Source organism: Anarrhichthys ocellatus, unplaced genomic scaffold, assembly GCF_004355925.1.
Source record: "Anarrhichthys ocellatus isolate YVR2014 unplaced genomic scaffold, GSC_Weel_1.0 scaffold86, whole genome shotgun sequence".
In the NCBI taxonomy this organism is placed as follows: domain Eukaryota; kingdom Metazoa; phylum Chordata; class Actinopteri; order Perciformes; family Anarhichadidae; genus Anarrhichthys; species Anarrhichthys ocellatus.
Window position 1 is genome coordinate 187,581 of NW_022280116.1, and position 22,425 is coordinate 210,005.

Consider the following 22,425-nt stretch of genomic DNA (forward strand, 5'->3'; position numbering starts at 1 on the left):
AAAACGCACGGAGAAACCGTCCACTTGAGGTATCCGCAGAAACCGGAGAGCTCCTCGGTTAGTTTAAACCTCCTTCCTGTTTGACTTCCACATTATAGCAACTGTGAGAGCGTACGGCTTTGATTCGATTAAAGATCAAGCGGATAGATTTCCACAATTCTGAAGAATTTGTGCGTAAATTGCCCGGAGCGCAGAAAGGAACATACTATTTACTGTTTATGGACGGTTTGACCAGAACTGAAAGGCCCTGCAGACAGAGCCATGGTTCAAGCTGAGGTTTCACTTTACAGCCCCTCAGCATACTTGTTCCTAGAGATCTTGAGACATATTTTTTGAGGAAATTATATAATTACATTACATAAAATTGTATAAATATTTGTTAATGATCTAAACAAAAAATTAAATAATTCAAGATGTATAAAATAGTTATAAGAAATGCGTAAAAGAGGTTTAATCAGGACTGTATGTAATCATTTATTTCATAATTTGATTCATTGTGGTTTCAATAATAAAATAAAGGCAAACATGATAATGGGGATGATCGTACGCAAATAGGAAAAAAAAAATCAAACGAATAGTAAATAAGCGCGTTGTTTCAGTCACATCCCAGCAGACACATGAAACAGACTGGTCCCTCCTGCTTATTAGCGGACCAGGACGCGCACTAACTCCCCCTCCGCCCTCCAAACCCCTCCCCTTCCACTCTCAAAACTATTTAGCATCTGAAACCGGGATAAAGTTTCCAAAAGAATTTAAGGAAAAAACTTCACTGCCTGGGGAGAAGCGTGCCAACCTCAAGTTCGAAATCCAGATTCTTCCGAAGCGAGAGGAGCGGAGATCGAGACATCTTGAAATTATTCCCCTCATCTTTACGGATATCGACACATTTTTTTTTTTTTTTTTTTTTTTTTTTGTAACCACGGCTTCAAAAGTGGACGGCGCGTTTTCTGCTCTATCCCTGCATTTCTTCAAGAAAGAAATGGAAGAGGGCTCCAGTTCTCCGGTCTCCCCTGTGGATAGTCTGGTGACCAGCGAGGAGGAGCTGGACAGACAGCAGAAAAGCTTCCCGGGGAAGAGGAGGCAGAGCAAGAAGTCCAGCGAGGACAGCAGCGGCAGCAGCCCGGGTCCGGTGAAACGGGTCAAGAAACCGAGTCCGAGCAGCAACCAGTCATACGAGGAGCTGCAGAACCAGCGGTGCCTGGCCAACGTGCGGGAGAGGCAGCGCACCCAGTCTCTGAACGAGGCCTTCTCGTCGCTGCGCAAAATTATCCCCACGCTGCCCTCGGACAAACTCAGCAAGATACAGACGCTGAAGCTCGCCTCCAGATACATTGACTTCCTCTGTCAGGTGCTGCAGAGCGACGAGATGGACAACAAGATGTCCAGCTGCAGCTACGTCGCGCACGAAAGACTCAGCTACGCGTTCTCCGTGTGGAGGATGGAGGGCGCTTGGTCCATGTCAGCATCTCACTAGCGCCCCGAGAGACCTTCAATTACAATGCCAAAGCGGTGGGTACCACAAACTGAAGAGAAGAACATGTATATAATAGTATCTGTAGTGCTTCTCTGATTTTTCTGTACACGTTCACGGATTATTAGCCCGTATACTGTGAATTTTCCCAGATGTTGAACTGATTACCAAAACGCTCGTGCGCATCAGCTTTGCACCAGCAAATTTAATTCACACGTTCGAAAGCACGCATGTTCCGCGCGCGCTTGTTATGCGTGTGACAGACTTCACACCGAGGCCTCAGCATCTTTCCAACGCCGCAACTCCGCGTCTGCGTGTGGCTGCTGCTGCTGTGCGCAAGTCCGGGTCGGCCCACAGACGACCGGTCCATCAGATTACACGTCGATACATTCAATCAAACAGTCAAACATAACGCTTAAATTCAGATTAATAATAGCTACACACAACACAACAAATAATAGTTTTCACGTGCCACGCAGGATCGAGAATATGCCTCGCTGACCAGAAAGGACAATAAGTCTGTTTTTTTTAATTTTTGACCAGAAACGCTTTAAATCAACCAGTTGTGATTCATGCAGTTAATACTTTTTCAGTCCCTCTTATCAGCATTTCATAATGAGTGAGGTAAAAAAAACAGAACAAAAAAGTTCTGGGCCGCACCAAAACGCAGCTGCAGAGTGCCACCGCGGGTAATTTATATCCATAATAGAGTGCTTTCCTGTGCGGAGACCGCAGGAATGGGCAGCTCGGCTGGACATGAAAGTATAATCCAGTGCAAGACAATAAAAAAAAAAAAAATGATGGCGAGCAGTCGGGATTTGGTCATGTTGTTTTGCAGATTTGCGGCCCGGTTCGCTCACGTCGTGAGAGTGAGCGATGGGGAAACGTTTGCGTTCACCTTTTCACTGGTGAAAGCTCCAAAATCTCCATTTGCTAACAGAGCTGAAAGATAAAGCAAGATCAAGCAGCACTGACCATCTATACCTAATTGTGACATCAGGAAATACCCCGCTTGTTTTTGTTAAGTCAGTTTGAGCTGAAATAGTAATTGAATTGACAATTATTACAAAAATCATTACAAAATAAAAGCACAGGTTGGTAATGTAGTTTCAGGCTGCTTCTTATGAGATGGTTTGACTGGTGAAAGAGCACAAACTAGGTGACACTAAATGTCACTTTGGTTAGAATAATATAGGAGCAGGGTTTGTTTGGTTCTCATGGGCCTGACATGTAGTTAGCAGCCCATCAGCGGGGCTTTGTTGTCTTGTAAGCCAACCCTGGTGCGTGGGGGAGAAGAATAAGCTTCATTACAGTGATTTGTGTAAACACAGTAAATGAAAAGGTTTTTTTTTTAGTTGAATGGAATGTTAAAGAAATAACAAAACATTGAAGCATTTATATCAATCTTTGAAACTCTCCTTTTCTTTATCAAAATATATGGCATTCATACATGAGGTACTCTGCTCTCTAGGAATACATGTTTGGTTGCTAGGATTAAAACAGGAAAAAAATAATATCTTCATCCACATGTGGATATTATTCATATTTGTCCAGGCCTGGACAAATATTATAAATCGTGACCATACTGATATCGCTTTTGTATTTATATGACTCTGGGCTCAATGTTGCTCTGAGGAATTAGATTTTATTGTTTCAGGACTGTCCACTAATCCACAGCGAAATGCAAACGCGTGAATTCACTCAGGTGTTTCAAACTAAAAGCCAGAAAAAATCTGTGTGTGTTTTTTTTCTTCCTCTGTATTTAACTGCAGCTGTAGGGCTACATTTCAAATACACTATTTTCCTGCTTTTCAGTCGCCATGTGGTTTTACTCAGCTCAGTGGCTAATCACTGATTCATTAATGACTTCCCACGAACTAGGCGAGCCAGTGAATGCAAAATAAAAAATATATATCCACACAAAAAAAGCCAAAATCAATAGGTGTCATGCATCCAGTTAGTTTGCATTTAAATAATGATTTGTATATGTATCTCTTCCCTCCATTGCAGACTGTTTACTTCTACAAAGTACGAAGACCAAAGGGATTATTGAAGAACCCATCGACCTCAAAGGCATGGCGGAGAGACGTAATGTGACCCACAACTACAAACTCTTGGGGAATGTGTGTGTGCGTGTGTGCGTGTGTGTGTGGATGCAGATTCATCACACTGCTTCTGAGTGTCTGGAGCTGTTTGTGGCAGAGAGAGGAGGGAAAAGACAGACCTGCGATGCTTATAGGCCAAAGATGTTACAGAGAACAGCTCGGCCTGTATTTCAACAAAAGCCGTCCTTTAATCGTTTTTAGAAGGATATATATATATATATTTTGTTTTTCAAAGACTTTAAACCAAAGTATAAATATATATAGATGAATGCATATTGTACATACCTGTGTAAGTACGCCTGTAGCCTGTAAAGGGACCAATGCAATTTAGAGTCATTTGCTGCATGGATTTGCTTCACTGACTTTCTTTAGCAAGTCTCCAAACTCCGTCCATGTGCATTTTTTGTTTTTGCTTATTTATTAAAACACATATTTTTGAACAAAATATGGTTGCTTTTTTCTTTTCTTTTAATCTTTAACATAATGGCGTTTAGTTTGGCTGAATAAAGTCAAATAAAATGGGTCAAATTCATGCAAATTTTCATCGAACAAGATGATAATGAAAGAATATATATATTTAGAGAAGCATAAAACAATGTGTTTTGCGTGTCAGGTTATGGCTGCTAGATTGGGAAGGAAAAAAAGACCAACAGCACAACAACACGTTTTTCTTCATTTCTGGGTGTGAAAATCTCCCCTTTTTTTTCTCCCCCTTCCTCTTGTTATGGAAAGAAAACACAGACTTAACAAAAAAGAAAGAAACGGCCATAAAATATACAGCTTCATTGGAGGAAATTTGAGCCAGTTTCAAACTCAGCCATATAAAATGCTTGTCCGCTTGAATAACGAGTAATCATTGGAAATGGCGATGCCTTTGGGCTCTTTAACGAGCAGGGAGCCCCAACGACCGCAGATAAGGACAATAACTCTCAGCCTGCAGCTTTAAAATAATAATTATTGACAAAAAAAGCCAGGAAATAGAAGAGATGACTGAATTCATTCCTTTGACTCTCTACCGCTGACTCTTAAAGCATTAAAATTGTTTACATCTCCGTTTCCCAGACATAGTTAGATGCAATCGAAACACTGAAAGGACCTCATTGTTAACGTTGGGGCTCTCTGGTGTAAAATGGTAGGCTGGCTCTCTGTTGCTGTCTCAGCTAAACTTTGCACCGTTGAAATCTTGACTTTCAAGTGGCACTTTTAAACAGCTTAATCGTTTTATCACCAGCAAAAACAAACACTAAACTTTCAGTTCAACTGCAGTGAATCTACACAAGGATCTTAGATAGAAACAGGCCAGGAAATTCCAGTCAGACATTTCCCAGTTGGGAAACTGCTTTATAAAAGAAAAGTACTCAGAGGATGACAAATGCTACATATAGCACGACGAGGACGCCATCAAATCTCCTGGAAAAAAAGACTGAACGGTTGGAGAAAAGTATTCATGGTATTGCCAGTATATCTGATTCTCTCAAGGTCAGTGTGGTTTGAAGAGGAAGCACCTGTGAGAACAGTGGCTTTCTATAGTCCAGCTGCTGATGCACCAAACCCCTATTATTTATTAGAGTTAACACACACACTCTTCCCGTGATTCCTTTGGTGGATGCTGAGCTGAGAGCAAGTCATGTGTCCCTTGCTTTTTATTAATAATCTTATTGTTCACCAGTGTGGCTAAAGGAGGCACATAAAAAGGGAAATCAGCTGCATTCATTTCAAGGCCATGATTTTTAAATTGAGTGATTTATGTGACACGGAGACGTGTGTGACACTGGGATCTCTGTGACTAATTCTAATTTTGCCGGTTCAGGTGTGACACACATCACAGGAGGACTGCATGCATTAAGTCCTTCCAGCGACACACACACACACCGGTAAAGCTGGGTGAATTCACACATGCTGGAGTATACACTCATTCTCTGTAGAATCTGAAAATATTTCATGATGATATGTCAAAGATGCACAAGTCTTGCACGTTTGGCACGGTGGTCTCAAACGCTGTTGGACAGCCCTTCCTACCTACGCCGGCTTATCCGTAGGAGCCCGTCTGAAACCTGCTCATTATCCCGGGCCCTCACAGCTGAGCAGCACAGAATCACCCGGGGCCACTTCTCCAGCGGTGCGAGAGATCCAGATGTTTCCCGTAAAATCAGACGGAAAAAGCTACAAAACTTTAATTTGCAGTAAAAAGGGAATAAAGTGAAGGTTTACACTCTGTGGGCCTCAAACAGTATTCGGTGTACGTCTGGTTCAGTAAAAATTAAAATAAGAAAAAAATCTAAGGTTAGCCTTATGCCACTTTCAACTTCCTGTGTGTGTGTGTGTGTGTGTGTTTGTGTTGGCAAAGCTGAAAGTCAGCTGTCTCAGCCGCCACCACACCATACATGAAGCATGACTCAGACTTAAGTTTTGATCTCTCGCTCTCTCGTTTTCTCATTGTGTGCTGTTCAGGATCTCTTGATTAAATGGATCAAATGAGGTGCATTTAAAGATCATTAATTTTAATAATAGCGTTTGTCCCGAAAACAGCTTACTTTTATTATTAATAATTAAAAAACAAACAAGAAAAACCAAAAGTTTAATCTTTCTATAAAATTGGGCAAGAAATAATTTTATACCAGCATGTTCCATATTATCTCAAATTATTGTTTTTTGTGTTGCACTTTATTCGATGAGTTTAGCTGACAAGTTTATAGATTTTCACATCCTTATATCTTTGCTGTTTAACATGCAGAAACAGGTGCTGCGTTCAAAGTACAAAGGTTTTAATGTACTTCATGGTTATGGTAAAAAAAATAAAAATAACATGGGTGGCTTTGGCATTGGTGTGTGCAGACATTTTGACGGCTAAACTAATAGAGCAACTCTGATGCAGTTGCTTTAACGGACAAAACCTAACGTAGTGGAGCCGAGAGCGAGACGCCTCTCAGGGTTCAGAGAAACCTGGCAGAGCCTCGGCTGTCAAGGCCGCCTGGATGAAAAAGAAATTAGCAGTGGTTCTGGTCCTTTTCTTCAGCTCCACTCTGCCTTTCCTTCATTCCATCATTTAATCAGGTTCCCTGAGACTTTGATCCAGCTCTAGAGGGCTCCCTCTGCATAATCATCGCACCTCAGGGCCGGTGCTTACTTTTTTTTTTTCCTTCTTTAAGACTTCATCTCTGTGGACAAAGTGGGCACACATCATTTTATACACACCTGAAGTCTGATCCAGATGCACTCTTTTGTTGATGGAAAAGAGAAGCAATAATAACCCGAAAAGGAGGAGGATTCAAATCAATCAACTTCCTGTCACAAGCCCTCTTATCTCAGTCAAGATATTTATCTAACAGCCTCATAACAACCTTGGAGAGGCTTTACATGTTGGGAAAACAAAATGACATTGGCTTTGTCAAACACTGTGAGGCTCTCAAAGTGCATCCTCATACAGTATGCATTGTATGCATGACTGTTCCTTCAAGGAACAGTCATGCTGTTCCTTGAGGGAACTCCTCTCTGTGTTGCAATCTGTGAAAACAGAAACGCCTCGTGTCTTCAGGATATGCAGTGACAGTAAATAACACCACCATGTTGAGTGCCCACATCTGCATCCATACTTCTCTCTGTATCCAAGGAAGATTCCGCAATTTCCTCCATTTCCCAATCTGTTGACGCTCACTTCTTTATTTAAATGGCTGAATAGATGTCATCCTCTCGCCTCCAAAATCTTTATCGCACAGCTCATCGGGGGGGGGGGGGGGGATCTTGTGGACCCTGGACTTTAAAATTGGACAGGAAATGAAGTGTAAAAGCAGCCTATTGGTAGTTGGATATTTTCCTTCTTCGTCTGCGGTGCCGTTGAGACAGAAAAATGAAATGGATTTGTGTCATACTGTGAAACTATCTGTAATCTCACGTTGCCATGTGAACGCAGCCTGAGCTGTCGTGTTGTTTTTGTTTTGGCTGAAAAAAAACAACCTTGGAGGAGATCCAGGCTGTGAGATATCTTAATGTTTGTGCAGATTTGTGGGGTATGATGGGTAATTAATGTGTTTGCTATGACAAACTGTCCATACCATAAAGGCTTTTGTTGTTCATTTGCTGTTTCAATTGATATTGGGTCTGGGTTGTGTTCAGAACTTCACTCGATTAGGCAAAAAAAAAAAATACATCTAACAATAATGTCTGATAAACAATAAATATTGAGTGCTATCAGACCTACAATATGAACATAACCTGTAGCTGAGCAGGTTCTGCATGGGAATGTGTCTGCACTGCATTATTCTTTATGTGTATGACTCTGCCCTTGGCTCTGAGCCCTGCAGCACATCTTCTCCTCTGGCATTTTCTTCTGTCCATCTGGTCTCATCTGACACACACGCACAAAGCGTAGACCAACTGCTGTGAACAACATTATATAAACTGCTTCATTCCTCGTGTCCGTCATCTGTTCCATTCCCTGAATAAATCAGCCTTCATCATCCTCCTCGTCTTCCTCGACTGGCATTGTCTGGTGCTTTGACAGCGAGGTGGCTCGCTAAGAAGGGCGTACTGTGGACTGAAGCGAGGGGTAGCACTGGTTGTTACAACTCAGTATCCACAAAGTTGGAAAATCTCTAACTTTAGCGTAAGCAATGTTAGCCAAAGAATAAATGCAGTTTTCTTAACCAGTTCAGATGAAGGGCAAGCTGGAAGATGTCATCTCAACAAGGAAAACATTTGAGGCGGGGCCACGGAGCAGCACCTATAGGCCTCCCTAGACATGCCTCTCTCCATGTCTCTTCTCTATTTGTATCCAAGAGTCAGTAACAGTTCCAGCGTCGTCCTCATCTCAAGCTGTGAAACTTTGATTCGTCTGCAGGCTGTGGAGGAGACAGGTAGGGTAATATACTGACATTCCCCCCCCTCCTTTGCTCGTAATTAGCACCAGTGATGAGCGTCAGGGTTAGCGGAGGTCAGTGGGTCACGCCAGTTCAGGAGCCAAGTCTTGTACCTCCTCACCTTAGTTTTCACTTAAGAACTTCTAAGGATGAAGTGTTAATTCGCTTACATTTAATTCAAGCCAAAATTTAACGATTTTCTCAAGGTAACTATAAGAAGAAATGGGACTGCATTTCCAATTGATGAAAAGAAAAGAAAAACACAAGTTCCAAGATTCTTCCCCAGGTAGAAAGTGTCACACTAGAGCATATTCAAAAGTGAAAAGGGGGCACAATGTCACAGATGCCAATGGCCATGCGTTGTTCAAACATAGTCTGCGTACAGTGGTTTGGGCTGTTTCATGAACCCCCCGGTGGCAGGGTTCAAGCCAAACAACAGCAGCAATCTACCAACAGCTACAGGGCTTTTATGCCAGATCTAAACCATGCAACCTCATCTTTAATGTAAAACATTCAAACACTGGTGCTACGGCTTAAAGGCAGCAAACAAACAAGTGACAGAACGAAAGAAAAGGCAGGTCCCTGTTAAACATTCATCTCTTTTATGACCATTGGAATTGTTTTTTTAAAAAGGAGGAAAACAAATTTGAACTCAAGGTCTACTTACTTGATTTTTCTACGGGGCTTTTGACCAAATCACATGGTCTTCATCAAATTCCTCTCCATGACAGCTGAGCAAATGCCATGCTCTGATGAAGACCACGCAATGCATTTATCGATACACAATGTGGGGAAGTAAGTAAAACAGAAAAAGAAAAAGCTGGTGTTGGACCACGAGTGACCTCATGTCAGGATCCATTCAACTGTGAAATACAAATGAGTATAAATTACAAAAAGGAAATGCTGAATAATACTTAAAGAAAATAGAAGATATTTTGATCAGTTTTGGTCATGTCGGTTTGAGGGGAATACCATTAACTATCTGCTGTGGTAATGTGTTCCTTATGTTTTACGGGCAAAAAAACCCCACATCGTACGGGCAAAAAAAACCCACATCTTCTCTTGCCAGAAAAAGCTGAGCCCGAAGGAGAGTTTCAGTGCCAGAGCCTCTCTTCTCTTTCTCCTCCATTTCCTCCAGTTGTGATCTGGCCTTTTACAGAAGTGACAGGTTGCCCATAATTATTCACACAACAGGAATACTGTCTTTTCTTTATGCTCCGTCCTCCATCTTTAAGATCAAGCAGAAGAATTGTTGGCTGCACGTGTGTGAACTTGCGCTTGTGCTCTCGACAACCAGCCCGACAGCGACCCCAGCCTCAGTGTTTGCAACAGCCTCGCGTGTCCCTGACCTTTTGATGTCCGTGCATGCTCGACACCAGACTAAACACATACAGTAGCAAGACAAGCAAACGCTGCACAGCTTTTCAAACACGCTATGGATCAGAGGTGCCGACTGGACTGGTGGAACATCCAATGGAAAGAACGGCAAATGGTCGCAGACACCCTAACGTACATTTCCATCCTATTTGTCAGCTACAAACAGACTTAAAAGAACTTGCCAAGGCGTTTCCTACTCCAATACTTTTCGTGGACTTTACTTGACTGGGTCACCTCGAGGATCCCCCAAACTGATCCTAATGACTCGTCTGTAATTAGTTGTATTTGTCATCTGAGCAGCTGGCCAAAGCCTCATCGCCATTTCGAGTCAGTGAAACCTGCAATTAAAAAGAGCGGTGATGAGCACAGCTGGGAGGATGAGGTCTTTTTTTACACATACGGGTGGCCGGGTAATGACAGAGCTAGCTGACAACGGCCGACGCTGCAAGAAGAGGAGCAAAGCATCCATGAGAGCTGCCGCACGCCAGACTGTCATTGTGTGGAAACGAGAGGGAAAATAGATAGGGGGGGTTCCCAGATTTCAATCCTTCCTAACATTTCAGTCCTTTGTAGTGGGCGAGAAGTGGCCATCTTGTGGGCTGGACTTCAGAAAGGGGGAAAGTTCAGGGCTCCCCCTTCCCTCTGACCTGACCTCACCCAGGGGTCACAGGGGTTGTGTGTCGCTACATAGCAGAGATGACGAACGTGTCGACGCCTACGGTGAGCTAAAGGTGAGACGGGCAGTCTGCGTATCACGAGCATGGTCGTTAGCGCATCACCAGCCACCCAGGAACCACAAAGAGGTTAAATTCCCAGCTTTAACGTCATCCTTTTTTACTTCTGGGAGCCATTGGAGTTCTTTTCGGCAACTGCATGATGGTAAATATTGTCCCTCACGTCTCTGTTTAACTTTATTCTTTCAAGGAAGCAGAGATGGGCTCCTTTTTCGTTTGCCTCCGGCACAGCGTGGCGTCTCAAGCCTCCGTGATTTACAGAGATCGTGTCAGCGTACAAAGCCTAAGGCAGAGGTAGTATTTACACTGTCACTCTCTAAATTCAGAGTTTGACAGGAAAGAAGTGGAATGTGTGTTTATTTGAGGGGAGGCAAGGCGGCATTGGTTTTGTTTGCTTTTGGACTGTTGTCTTAGCGTTAGTTCAACCAACATCAGGGATTCACTGCTGTTTATTTGGACACTGGCTCAGACCTTTGACCTTTCCAAATAGGGGGGGGCTAATCCCAGCCAAAGCTACTGTGGGGCCATTGTTGCCGTTTTCTGCAATGCCGCCTCCGTCTGGATTTAAAGGAGAACTCCACCGATTTTATACATCAAGCTCTGTTTGCAGGTCTCAGGGAGGACTAATGCATGCAGAAAAAGTCATATGAAGCCTTTTGCATCTCCAGATGGAGCTGCACGACGATACATTGCCTCAAATGATATCTGGCAAGTTGGATCTGAAGAAAAAAAAAAAAAAAAAAAAACTTTGTAGATGTAGTGAGTTTACCAGACCTCTGTGGCCATTCCTTATTTCTGCTCCAGGCTAATGGCTTGAGGCTAGGGGAGACCGGGGGCAACTGTAACAACTGTCTACATCGTTTGGTTTTAATGTCAGTACTCAAAAACCTCTTGAACTATTAGGATAGTTGTTTTATGTTGGGAACTTGTATCTGTGTTCTACTGGTCAGCAAAGGTTGTTTTTTTTAACAAGTAATGTTACGACAGTGATGGAAACACTAGAAGTCAAATGTTTCATCAGTCCCCGCATACAGACATGATTGTTCAGGTGATCTGGCAGTATTTTATTTCAAGACATCTGGACAATGAAGATTCTGGATTCGAAATGGGCTGTTGGTGAAAATTGAACCCAGGTCCCCAGAACAAAATATTTAACTAATAATACTACATATATGATGATTAGAGTATACATGGACATTTAAATTGAACACGAAACACGACAGGACGTCACTTGGCAGAGAGGGATCCTCATAGACCATAACGAGTTTCATGGCTCTGTCTCGTTTCTGATTGGTGCAATTTGAGACGCTTTGCCTCTTGATATAATTTCCCCCGTTCACCCCTAAAACCCACAATGTTAATATAAAAAAAACAGACATTGCAGTTTTTCCAAAACAATACTTTATACTGTAGATGTCAAAGACAACATGTTAGAGCAAAGGTTCCCGAGAAAAATTTACTATTTCTGTAACAACGGTAGGACAAGTCAAAAACATAACTGATAAAAAAGAATAAAGAATATGCATTTTATACATGTGTAAACCTAGAACTGATTGTTTTTGAACCACAGTGGTCATAGCAATAACTGGCTTATTTAGTGGAAATGGACAACCGTAACAATGACCAGGCACCTGGATGGAGTCCTTTGATAAGTCCAGATGTGACAAAAAGTCCACCAAAAGTCACATCTTGCCCGGTATAGTAAAAAAAAAAAGGAAAAAAAAAAAAGAAGTCCATTCTGTTGTAGCAGTTTACAAGGCGTCCCCCTAAAACAATTCGTTTTTCTACATAAATACAATAAAATCTATTGTTTGTGTTACAAGTGCTAGATACTTTTTTTTTTTTTTTTTATTACTTTTTTGTAAAATATTCAACAAAGGTCTTCCAGGTTCGATGGTTCCATATGCTAAAGGTAAAAGCACAACATGGAAATAACCCAAACTCCTCCCCAGCAGAAACAACAAAAAAAAAAAGCAGTAAAAGAGACAAGACAGTTTGGATACAGTGAAAGTACTAACGTCCTTCAGTGCTCGATCCCTTGTGCTGATATGTGGTATGGGACAGACAGACAGACAGACAGACAGACAGACAGACAGACAGGTAGGAAGGCAGTGCATGCAGACATACGGATCATGCAGAGAGAGAAGAGGAATGGAGTGGAGTCAGACCAGGCCACCTAAATCAACAGTTCTCGAACCCGACTGGACCGAACTACGAGCGTTAAAACCAAAAGATAAAGATATGGCCCCTCTTAACGTGGAAATTATAACAAAATGGAATGTTGCTGATTTTTTTTTTTGGTTGTTACTGGACATTGTAGACAGGCGGCCAGAGTGGCCAGACAGTGCTGGTTTTGGCTCCTGTTGAGAAACCCAAGCATTCAGCAGTAGAAACCCCACAACTGGCACTGCTGCGCTGAGGTTCTGGGAACGTTCTGGGGCTGGGTTACCGAAAAGCATCTCACCAAGTGTGTTTACGCGTCAGCGTATCCAAGTAAAGGTGATATTCAGGATAGCCCGACTATACGCATTTTCATATTCCAACCACACATACGTTTATAAGCATGAAGTACACTCACAACAATGTGAATAAAGTCCAGAAGATAAAATTACAAAAAATACAAGAGAAATTGATGTTGGTGTAGGTGTGTGATATAAAAGGAATGTACAGAAGAATCACGTACCTTTCACATGGCTATGAGTTTAAACCATACTGAATGAAAATGGGATGCACAATAACGCCCCTCTACAAATGCCTAGACCATGATTATGTCTTGGGTACTTACTGGAAAACCAACTTTATGGCAAACAATCTACTGCAAGCACTGCAGTCACATCCATTTTTCCCTTGTTGTTGTACATTTACAAAATAGATGACACGAGCATGAAATAGCAGTAGATAGTAGATTATTGTTAAAACGTTGGTCCTTGTTGGTTCCGTGAGGACAGAAAGACGTGGGCTGCTGCTGGGACGGAACACCTGCGATCTTTTGGATATGCTAAACGACACGCCACCCTGAAACCCTGAGGCATCACTTAGCTGATGAATGAGATTACACATGTGAACGAGATGAATTTAAAGGAATATTGAGTTCAATTAAAACTTAAGGACATTTGTCCAGATAAGGAAGTAAGTGATGATCATGTGAAGTCATTTGTGAGGCCCATCACAGTGATTTAACGGCATGGCCATGTTCCAATTTAAATACACCCATCCCATTTTTCTTGGGCTGGAGGTTGAACTTGTAAACCTTGAGGAAAGAGTAAGAACCCCCCTTTGGACACTTTGGCGATGTGTAGAATGCATATTTTCAAATTCAGTCTCACATTTCTTAAAAATACTGAAACTTTATAGGTGGCAGCCAGAATGTGTTTGTACAAATAATAAACCTACACACATCAAAAAAAATGTGGAAAAAAGTGGAATAATGGGAATATGTGCCTAAATGTGTGGATGAGCAGAGGGCAATGGCACGCCTGCTGTAACAGTGTTATGGTACCAACGGGATGGATAAAGCCAAAAACTAGTCATCAGTGTTGAAAGACAAAAGGACAACCGGTAAAATGCCACTAAACACGTAACCAACTGTAGCCAAGCACAGTGAATGGTGCCTTCAGTAACACCCTAAAGAGGGCCGACTGTACGGAAGGCCCATCAAAAGTATCATTTTTCAATACCAACTTCAAAAACAAGATCATAGTATTTCATTATGTATAGATATATATATATATATATATATATATATATAATATACTCATTTCTTTTCATATATAAATCTACTATGAACAGACAGTAAGTACACAATTGTCCATCATTATACAAAGTAGAAACATTTGCATCCCAACCCTCCCACAAAAACCCTGAACCCAGAAAACATAGTCACGTAATGTCCAATAAAAACCGGATCTGGACCCTCACCGGTTGTGAAGTATGTCAGCTTTACAATGTAACAGAGAGACAGCCAGAAAGGGGACCGGGAACAATATATTAAAAAGGTACAAAAAGAAGACACTGGAGTCCACTGAAAGGGCAGCAAAACCATGAAAAAAAGTAGAGTAGTCATTGACAAACGTGTGTGGCAGGAATACTCAGGAGATCGGTGTCCTATGTACAGTAAACAACAGTAAACACCACGGCACTCTGTTTCCTGGTCACCGACAAAACACATTACACATGATTAGCTTGTAGAGGAAACAAAGGTGAGCGAAAGGTAGTTGCCCAGGGGCCAAACACAAGTTGGAGAGGTGGTTACAGTCCACTTCTGCAAAACAGGGACAGTTTCATCAACATTAAGTCGTACATGTATTCTTTAAAAACTAATTGCATGTAATTATGGCTTTTTACCTGGCTCGATTGGTGGCTGGTGTGCTGTGTGGCTAGCAGGGTTCGGCTGCGATAGCCAGTTTAGTTAAAGTTAAAGGTAGGGTAGGTAATGTACAGTATTATAGAATGTATTGAAAGTGTCTTTACAGGCCGACAACAATCAATACAAATCAAATGCTCTGACAAAAAAAAAAAAAAGAAAGATTGATATAGTTTGTAGATTTGATAAAATGTCGGGAGGATTCAGCATCCAGAGCCGAATCTGAGCTACATGTGCTATTCAAAGTTGCACGCATAATCATTTTACATGTGCTTATCCCACTGGCTCGGTCACTGGTCAAGAGAAATGGAAAATTAATAAAAAAGAAAAAAAGAAAAGAGCTATTAAAATATTCGTCAACACAAGAATGTTTATAAAGAGCAGCCTGTGCTCCACTGTGTACGAGCAGACGTACTCACACCTGCCTCATAGCGCTTGACATTTGGGGAGCAGATGTGTCGGGACTAAAGACGTTAAACCAGCTGTGAGAGCCCGTGCAGCCCTGGAACAACCCTGTGGAATATCCCAGGTGGTTTAGTCATTGTTACCACAGAGACACAGTTGTCTTAAAGGGAGGGCTGGTTCAACACGTTGGCCCGTGTGAGTTAACAGTTATTCCTCTCTATTCCTCATTAGTCTGCAAGAGGTGAGACTGATTCTAATGTAAAAAATAGGATTCTCATTTTCAAAACATGGTACTTAACTGCTCTCTTGAGAACAGCTGATCCCAGTCTGATTGGGCCAGTTGCCAATGGCGGCCCCAATGCCCGCCCATTACGTGGCACTGAATTGCTTAACATTAGACTGATTAATAACTGCCTGATCCACTTCAAGGTATGGCATCATTGTGAGCACTGAGAAAAGTTTGCACTAACCACCGTTGATGCAACATTGACATGAAGTGGCCAGGCCGATGAGACACACAGGAGGGGTCCACTGAGTAATACTAATCGAACCTGGAACTTCCTTTGAAACTGAACCACCTCCAACCTGTGGCTGGGAACTATACCTTCTAAAATAAGATTATTTAAATGTGGGCAAACAAGGAAAGATGGAGATACAGGGAGAGACAGCAGGCTGCTTGCAGGGAATTCTAGGTTAACATGCTATGGTACTCCAGTCTATGTGCCAACAACATGCAGGCATTGAATGTCTTGCCAGGAGAGAAATGTTTAAGGGGTTTGGGGAGAAGAGGCCTCGTTCCAAAACCTGTTTTTTAAGGCAAGTTCAATAGAAAATCCACCAGGTTTTAAAAAAAAAAAAGAAAAAAAAAAAAAAGGCACGGACGCACAGTCTTTCACTGTCAGTCATTTTGGAATCAGAACACCTGCCGACGTTTCTCATCTGTAATCTTCAACCACCTCGGTAAACAGCAAGAAATTCGACCACTTTGTTCTGTTCGTCCGGATGTCTTAAAAAAGCAGGGATGATTCATCCACGATGAGTCACAATCACAATAGCTCTGGTGGTTTTTGATGAAAGGTGTGAAGGTGACGATAAAGCGCAGAAAGAACAGAACAATAAGAAAAGCGGATGACGACGGATCGTTTCTGACTGCCATTCAAAAAAAGTACATCATGTCTAGTGTTTTAAAAGCACTGGCACTCGAGGTTGTCATTGTGGCGGGGTTGAGTCGTCCCTCTTACATCCAAGGTCTTGTAGACAATGCAACACATGTATGCTGATCAGTCTGTGCACCGCTGATCAGTGAATGCGTCGCTCGCCTTCAGTGTTCCCGTTTCCCTCCGAGTGCCACTTTTGTCCGCTCTGCTCGTTCTCACCCACAATCACATGCCGTGTGTGTGGCAGGGGTGAGACGCGGGAGTGGCATTTAAATTGACGCCAACTGAGTGAGGACACTGTCAAAGATGAAGACGGAAGATGATGTTTCTTTACATAGTAGCTTCCTCCTCCATGGGTTCCTCTTCAGCCCTGGGGGAAACGATGACACCGTAAACAAAGATGTAAGATGTACATGCTACAATTTAGAACTGCACACACCCAAATTACAGTAACCACAGTGCCAAAGAAAGGTGGTGAGAGACTACACACATTTCTGTGTTGAAAAATGGACACTTAAAGCAACACATGTAACACTTAAAGTGTACACAGTAATTGTGATGGGGTGTCACCATCAAATCCACCAAAAATATCTGCAGCAGCTGGAAAGGAGGTCGATGAGAGACTTTGCCTTATTATTGTAACAGTTTGACATTTTGGGAAATACGCTTATTTGCTTTCTTGACAAGAGTTAGAAGAGAAGATTGATACCAATCCCCAAAAATCTTGTCAAACTCACGGCAAGAAATTGAATAAGCTCATTCCACGAAAATGTTGAACTATTCCTTTAAATGAAGGTCATTGAGAACTACTACACATAGATGACGTCGTGTACCTCTTTCCAACGAGCTTGTTGGCGACGGACAATGAGGCCATGGCGGAGACGGTCTCAGCCTCCTCTGCGTCGCGCCGGAGGGCTTCGCTCAGCGAGCAACCGAGTGTGGAGGCGGAGCGCTGCAGCGAGCGCCAGTATTTACCTACAAACAACCAGGACGGGGTAAAAGCCGAATTACAACAGAGAGATTTAATGAGTGTGGCTCGACAGGTTTTGCATGTGGAATGTTAACATATGTAATATCTACAGATGCTAAAAACATACTAGTCATCAGACCAAAACCAAATCATATGTCATTCAGTAAGATAAATAACATTAAATATAATCTGATGCATTCTGTAAATAGATATAAACAATCCACTCACTCTGTATTTCAAGAACTTTCTCCATAGAGTGGACAGCGTTGGCATTCGGTATCTGTTGCAGCACCTCGTCAGGAATGGGGTCCAACTGAAAAAACAAAAAAAATAGAATTACCACCTCGCGGTTGTTGCCTCCGTGTTACATCTATGTCCAAAATGTCATCACTTCGTCATTCTATCCTATTAGACATTCCTGTAAAATTGTTAGAATTAGCCCAGGTGGACTCAAGGATGGATAGATTTGTGCCAAATTTGAAGAAATTCCCTAAAAGGTGTTCCTGAGATATAGCGCTCTCGAGAAAGGACCAGAGAGACGAAGAACCCAAAAACATGGCTGTCACCGGCCCAGGCATAATAACATGAAAACACTTATTTTCTTAGCCTTCTAACTTTTTCCACCAAAAGCGATTTGCAGTATCCACTAACCACATCTTTGAGATTACTTAAGACACTTATGCTGAAATGTAACTGTTGGAGGGCACACAACTTGGCAGTGTACCTATGCCTACTGGGAACATAAGCTAAGTGCATTAAATGTATAGTGGCATTTATTTTTCCTCCAATATAGTTATTACGGCCGGATGTGTGTTTTATGAACGCGACTGACAGGTGTTCAGAAGCGCTGCTCCAAACGCACGCACACACACACACACACACACACACACACACACACACACACACACACCTCAGGGAGCACAGCTAAGGCCACGAAACTCTCAAAGCCACAATTCAGAGGAAACAGGGCTATTCCCCAACCCGGAATGATTCAATCTCCCCTTTGGCCGATAGCACATACGACACTTTCTCATCCCATTTTGTCAAACAGGCCCATTCAGCTCTACATTCCAACACAGACAACAAGCATCCTTTTTTCTGCTCAATCATAACCCCAACGGAATAAAGGACCAACTGAGAAACATGTAAAGAGAGACAGAGAAAAAGAAAAAACAGCTTGGCCAGAGATTTGGAAGCAGAGCGCCAGAGAGAAAAGGAAAAAGCCATCGTTGGTACGTCTCGCTTGGCCAAGGCTGGAAGTTTTCTTATAATTAAAACAAATAGTGTGTGGGAGGGGTCAGCGGGGGCGGAGGCAAGAGGCAGTCTGGGGAGAGGGATACTTTAATCCTGCTGTGGCACGACAGGCTACATAATGCACAGAGGAGCGGACGGAGGAGCGTGCGCACAGAGACACACGTATATTTACATTGGGTTATTTGCTCTTTGGCTGACACTCTCATCCAAATCAACTGACAAAAATTTCTGGGGAGTGGGCTTGATTGAGCCTTCGCTTAGTCCCGCCCCCGCTGCTACTCCATCAAGCTGTCAGAGCAACCATGGAGCCTACACCATCACTAAGTGGACTCCCTATAGAAATATAATCTAATTTTTTGGAAAAATGAAAAAGATATTTCAGAGAGAAGCAGACGGGTCTACAATATGAGTTTGAAGGAAATATCCAGGATGTCAAACTGATTCAGCCGTGAAAAACAGGTTAAAAAGATAAAGACAGAAGCTAAAGCCTACAGATCAGTGTAGTGTGTCATTCTGTTTCTGTAGTGTACAAGAGATTATATATTGTATAGTTATTTATTATTTTATGTTTTTTTAAGTCACTGAATGGGAGAGATTCTGGAAAAAAACTATCTTAAACTCAGTCATTTCACGGTCATGTCACTCCAGCACATCACCTGGACATGGAGACAGAAAACAATGAAATTAAGGAACAATACTGTTCCTGAAAAGGTCTTTATTCACTGTAGCTAGCAGTAGCATATAAGTGGTAACGCTAGTTAATGTTGTACTAACGTACTCAGTTCTTGTTGTTAGCTCCACAGGTTGTTTTTTTTAACGTAGAAACGTAATGCTTTAGAAACGTATATATATCCATCCAACCTCTCCGGTCAATGACTATCACTATCCCATCACGTTTACGCTGAAACCATTTTCTGACTGGTTGGAGCTTGCCCAAGCTGGCTGAAGCTACGCTACGATTGGCCAGTCTGCGTTCGTAGGCGGGACTTAGCTGTATAGTTCAATAGTTTATCCATGCAATTACTCAAACACAACCTCATTCTTTTCACATTGCAACAGATACAATCAGCCCTCGAGGAACCGCCCTGCTGTTCCATTAACAAAAATGTGGGTGTATGTTGGTACACACAATGAGTATTCTTGCTATAACATGTGGGATTTATCAAAACAAGACAGGTCAGATAACAATAAAGACACCTGTCTGGTAGCCATTAGTCTGTTTCCATTGGCTCGGGCATTCACTTCGATATCATATGACAAAGCACTTGCTTTGTATAGCATGATCCATTTTTTCTATAAACCACTGGAAGCTAAACTGTCCATTTCAACTCTGATATAATCAGAGCATCTATTTAGTGTCATGCTGTGTTCTGACTGACTAAAGTACAGAGGCTTCTGGCAAAGCGCCATCAACCTGCCAGTGACTGTATGTGAAACTTAGCCTGCATGTTAACATGATGGCTCAAAGTCAACGTGCAGCAAAAGTTGCCAGAAGATAAAGACCAAGCGCACACTCCTGATTCATTACTTTCTCAATTGAATGGTGTCAATCAACTTTCTAGCTCGCGATTGTGAAGCAACACTCCCACATCACTCCAGTTTTTTTGACGCAGGTCTGATCTACACTCAAGCACACCTGGGAGCTGCTCAGAGTTGTCAGCTATGGAGATCATCTTCTAGAGAACTTGGAAGGTTCAGTCCGTCCAGATCAGTTGGATTGTGGGGGAGGGGGGAGACAGCAGTACTTATTTATCACTTTCATCCCAAACATTTCCCAGCCACTCTGGGGACTCAAATTGTCAATCTTTCAGTCAAATCTTCTCAAACCTTTAGGCAACAGCCGCCAACTTTTCACCATAACCTGAGCCATTCCCAGCTCAGCCCCACCCAGACCATACTAACCCATCTCCCTGTTGGAGCAGGGTCAGGGGTTCTCTGGGGTTTCGTGGGGTTCATTTCAGAGCAGGGTTGGAGGGGGGCAGTCTGTCAGCTTGATTGACAGCTGGGCCTCACGCTTATAAACTTTAATGGCTCTTGTCAGAGTACTCCAGGGGCCCCCACCTGACAGGTATGGCAAACACACAGACATGCATGTGCACTATATACAAGCACACATTTGTCTGCCACATCATCCATGGCGACATTTCTGTTTATTTGAGTTTGTGGTCCTGGCTGGGCCTGGACCTCTACATCTTCATACCATCAGACGTGCTGCAGTCTTTGAGACCAGGAGAGAGTAATGCCCTTTAAAGATGGTTTGCTGCCACTGTGTTGATTTATTTCTGAGGAAGTCTATTTCGCTGTGTGACACGGCCGTCCAACGCACCAGACGCGGGCCAACATGGAAAGCCATGAGCCAAGATTGAGGAATGTGCCCCGGTAAAAACATTCCAGAAGGGAGGCTATAACCAAAACAGTGGGGAGAGGAGGAAATCCACTTGTTCAGCGAAAGAAAAGTGCACAAGGCACCCATTGTTTACTGTTGTGTCCATGTGCATATGCTGGCAGTCACTAAAACTGGTTGATTATGTTATGCTAACTGAACATGGTAATGATGTGCATTGTGCAAAGCGGGTGACCTTTTCGGGAAAAGAGGTGTACGTTTGTCTCGTAGTCGGGGGGGGGGGGGGGGAGGAGAATGCTCAGGCCCTAGAGGGGTACAGGTGAACTCAAGCGTCTTACTGTAACTGGAGTGTAAACACACCCAGTAACCTCATTGACAGCTGGTAGCAATTAGCATATTAGCCTATTGTTTATCAAATAATTGCTAACAACCGTGCCCCGAACCGGGCCAACATCTGTTTGCGAGCAATCATCAATTAGTCCCGAGTTCAGAGTTGACTGGTGTAGTTGCCAATGCATCATTCATGAGCTATTTTACTAAAAATACTTCACGATTACGCACTACAGTGGTGGGGGTGAATTAAAGAGCCTGTAAAATCCATTCAGCAATTTCCATCCCTCTCTTTCCCAGCTAATTTGAGCTGCTTTCAAAGGAAACCTAATGCTCATTATGGCAAAGCTTGTCTTAACCTACCAATAAAAGCGCATATATATCTCTCACACTAGCAAGCAGTAAAACACTGGAAGTACACAGGAGGTGAAGAGGGTATAAGGAACACCTTTAGGACGTTTTGGCGCCAGTGTAAAGGCTGCCAAAGTCTGCCTCTTTAAAATGCCAAACAACAAGAGCATTAATTATAAAATAAACATGATGATTTCTTAACCATATAGGCCTATTACTGAGTATAAGACACTATCTGTGGGCTTAGTGGCAATATGTTAATTCTAAATGTATTTTTAAACCCTTCTGTACTTGTGCAATATAGCATCCATTAGTCCAAACAGGTAGAATAAATGGCAAGACTTACTGGCAGAACCATTCAAGCTACATTGAATGGTTTAAGCTACAGTATATGCTACAGTTATGGTGACGTCTTGGGTTCTGGACCGTTCCAGACGATACAAACCCTCGGGCGGTTTTGAAGCTTTATAAACAAAAGCACAGCTGACCAGCTAATCCAGCTGTGGTCCCATGCCTGAGCCTACTCATTCGCTCCATTCACAGTTGGCCCACACACACACACATACACACACACACACACACACACACACACACACACACACGCACAAACTCAAATATATCTTGTAGAAATAACCCACTCAGTGGACACATTCAAACAAGTCCAAAATTGGGGAGGCTGGTGGGGAGGCTACATAGACCTTATGTTTG

General features: G+C 42.6%; 2 protein-coding genes across 5 annotated transcripts in view; one reads left to right on the forward strand and one right to left on the reverse strand.

Moving 5' to 3' along the window:
* The first annotated feature begins 976 nt into the window (after positions 1–976).
* On the forward strand, positions 977–3,538 carry twist2. The gene is made up of 2 exons (XM_031875086.1): positions 977–1,509; positions 3,482–3,538. Exon 1 carries the CDS (start codon positions 980–982, stop codon positions 1,472–1,474), a length of 495 nt encoding a protein of 164 aa, XP_031730946.1. The 5' UTR covers positions 977–979; the 3' UTR covers positions 1,475–1,509; positions 3,482–3,538.
* A 9,293-nt stretch (positions 3,539–12,831) lies between these two features.
* hdac4 (histone deacetylase 4) overlaps positions 12,832–22,425 on the reverse strand; it is a 118,272-nt gene continuing 108,678 nt past the window's right edge. For all 4 annotated transcript variants that reach the window (XM_031875049.1, XM_031875048.1, XM_031875047.1 and 1 more), the window contains 3 exons: positions 17,667–17,751; positions 17,302–17,443; positions 12,832–16,838 (listed from right to left, as the gene is read on the reverse strand). In XM_031875049.1, coding sequence (XP_031730909.1) covers positions 16,799–16,838; positions 17,302–17,443; positions 17,667–17,751 — 267 coding nt within the window. In that variant the 3' untranslated portion in view covers positions 12,832–16,798. The remainder of the gene's footprint in view (positions 16,839–17,301; positions 17,444–17,666; positions 17,752–22,425) is intronic.

What these genes read in the sequence shown, in the direction of transcription:
- twist2 (XM_031875086.1), top strand. Translation starts at nt 980, where the DNA reads ATGGAAGAGGGCTCCAGTTCTCCGGTCTCCCCTGTGGATAGTCTGGTG.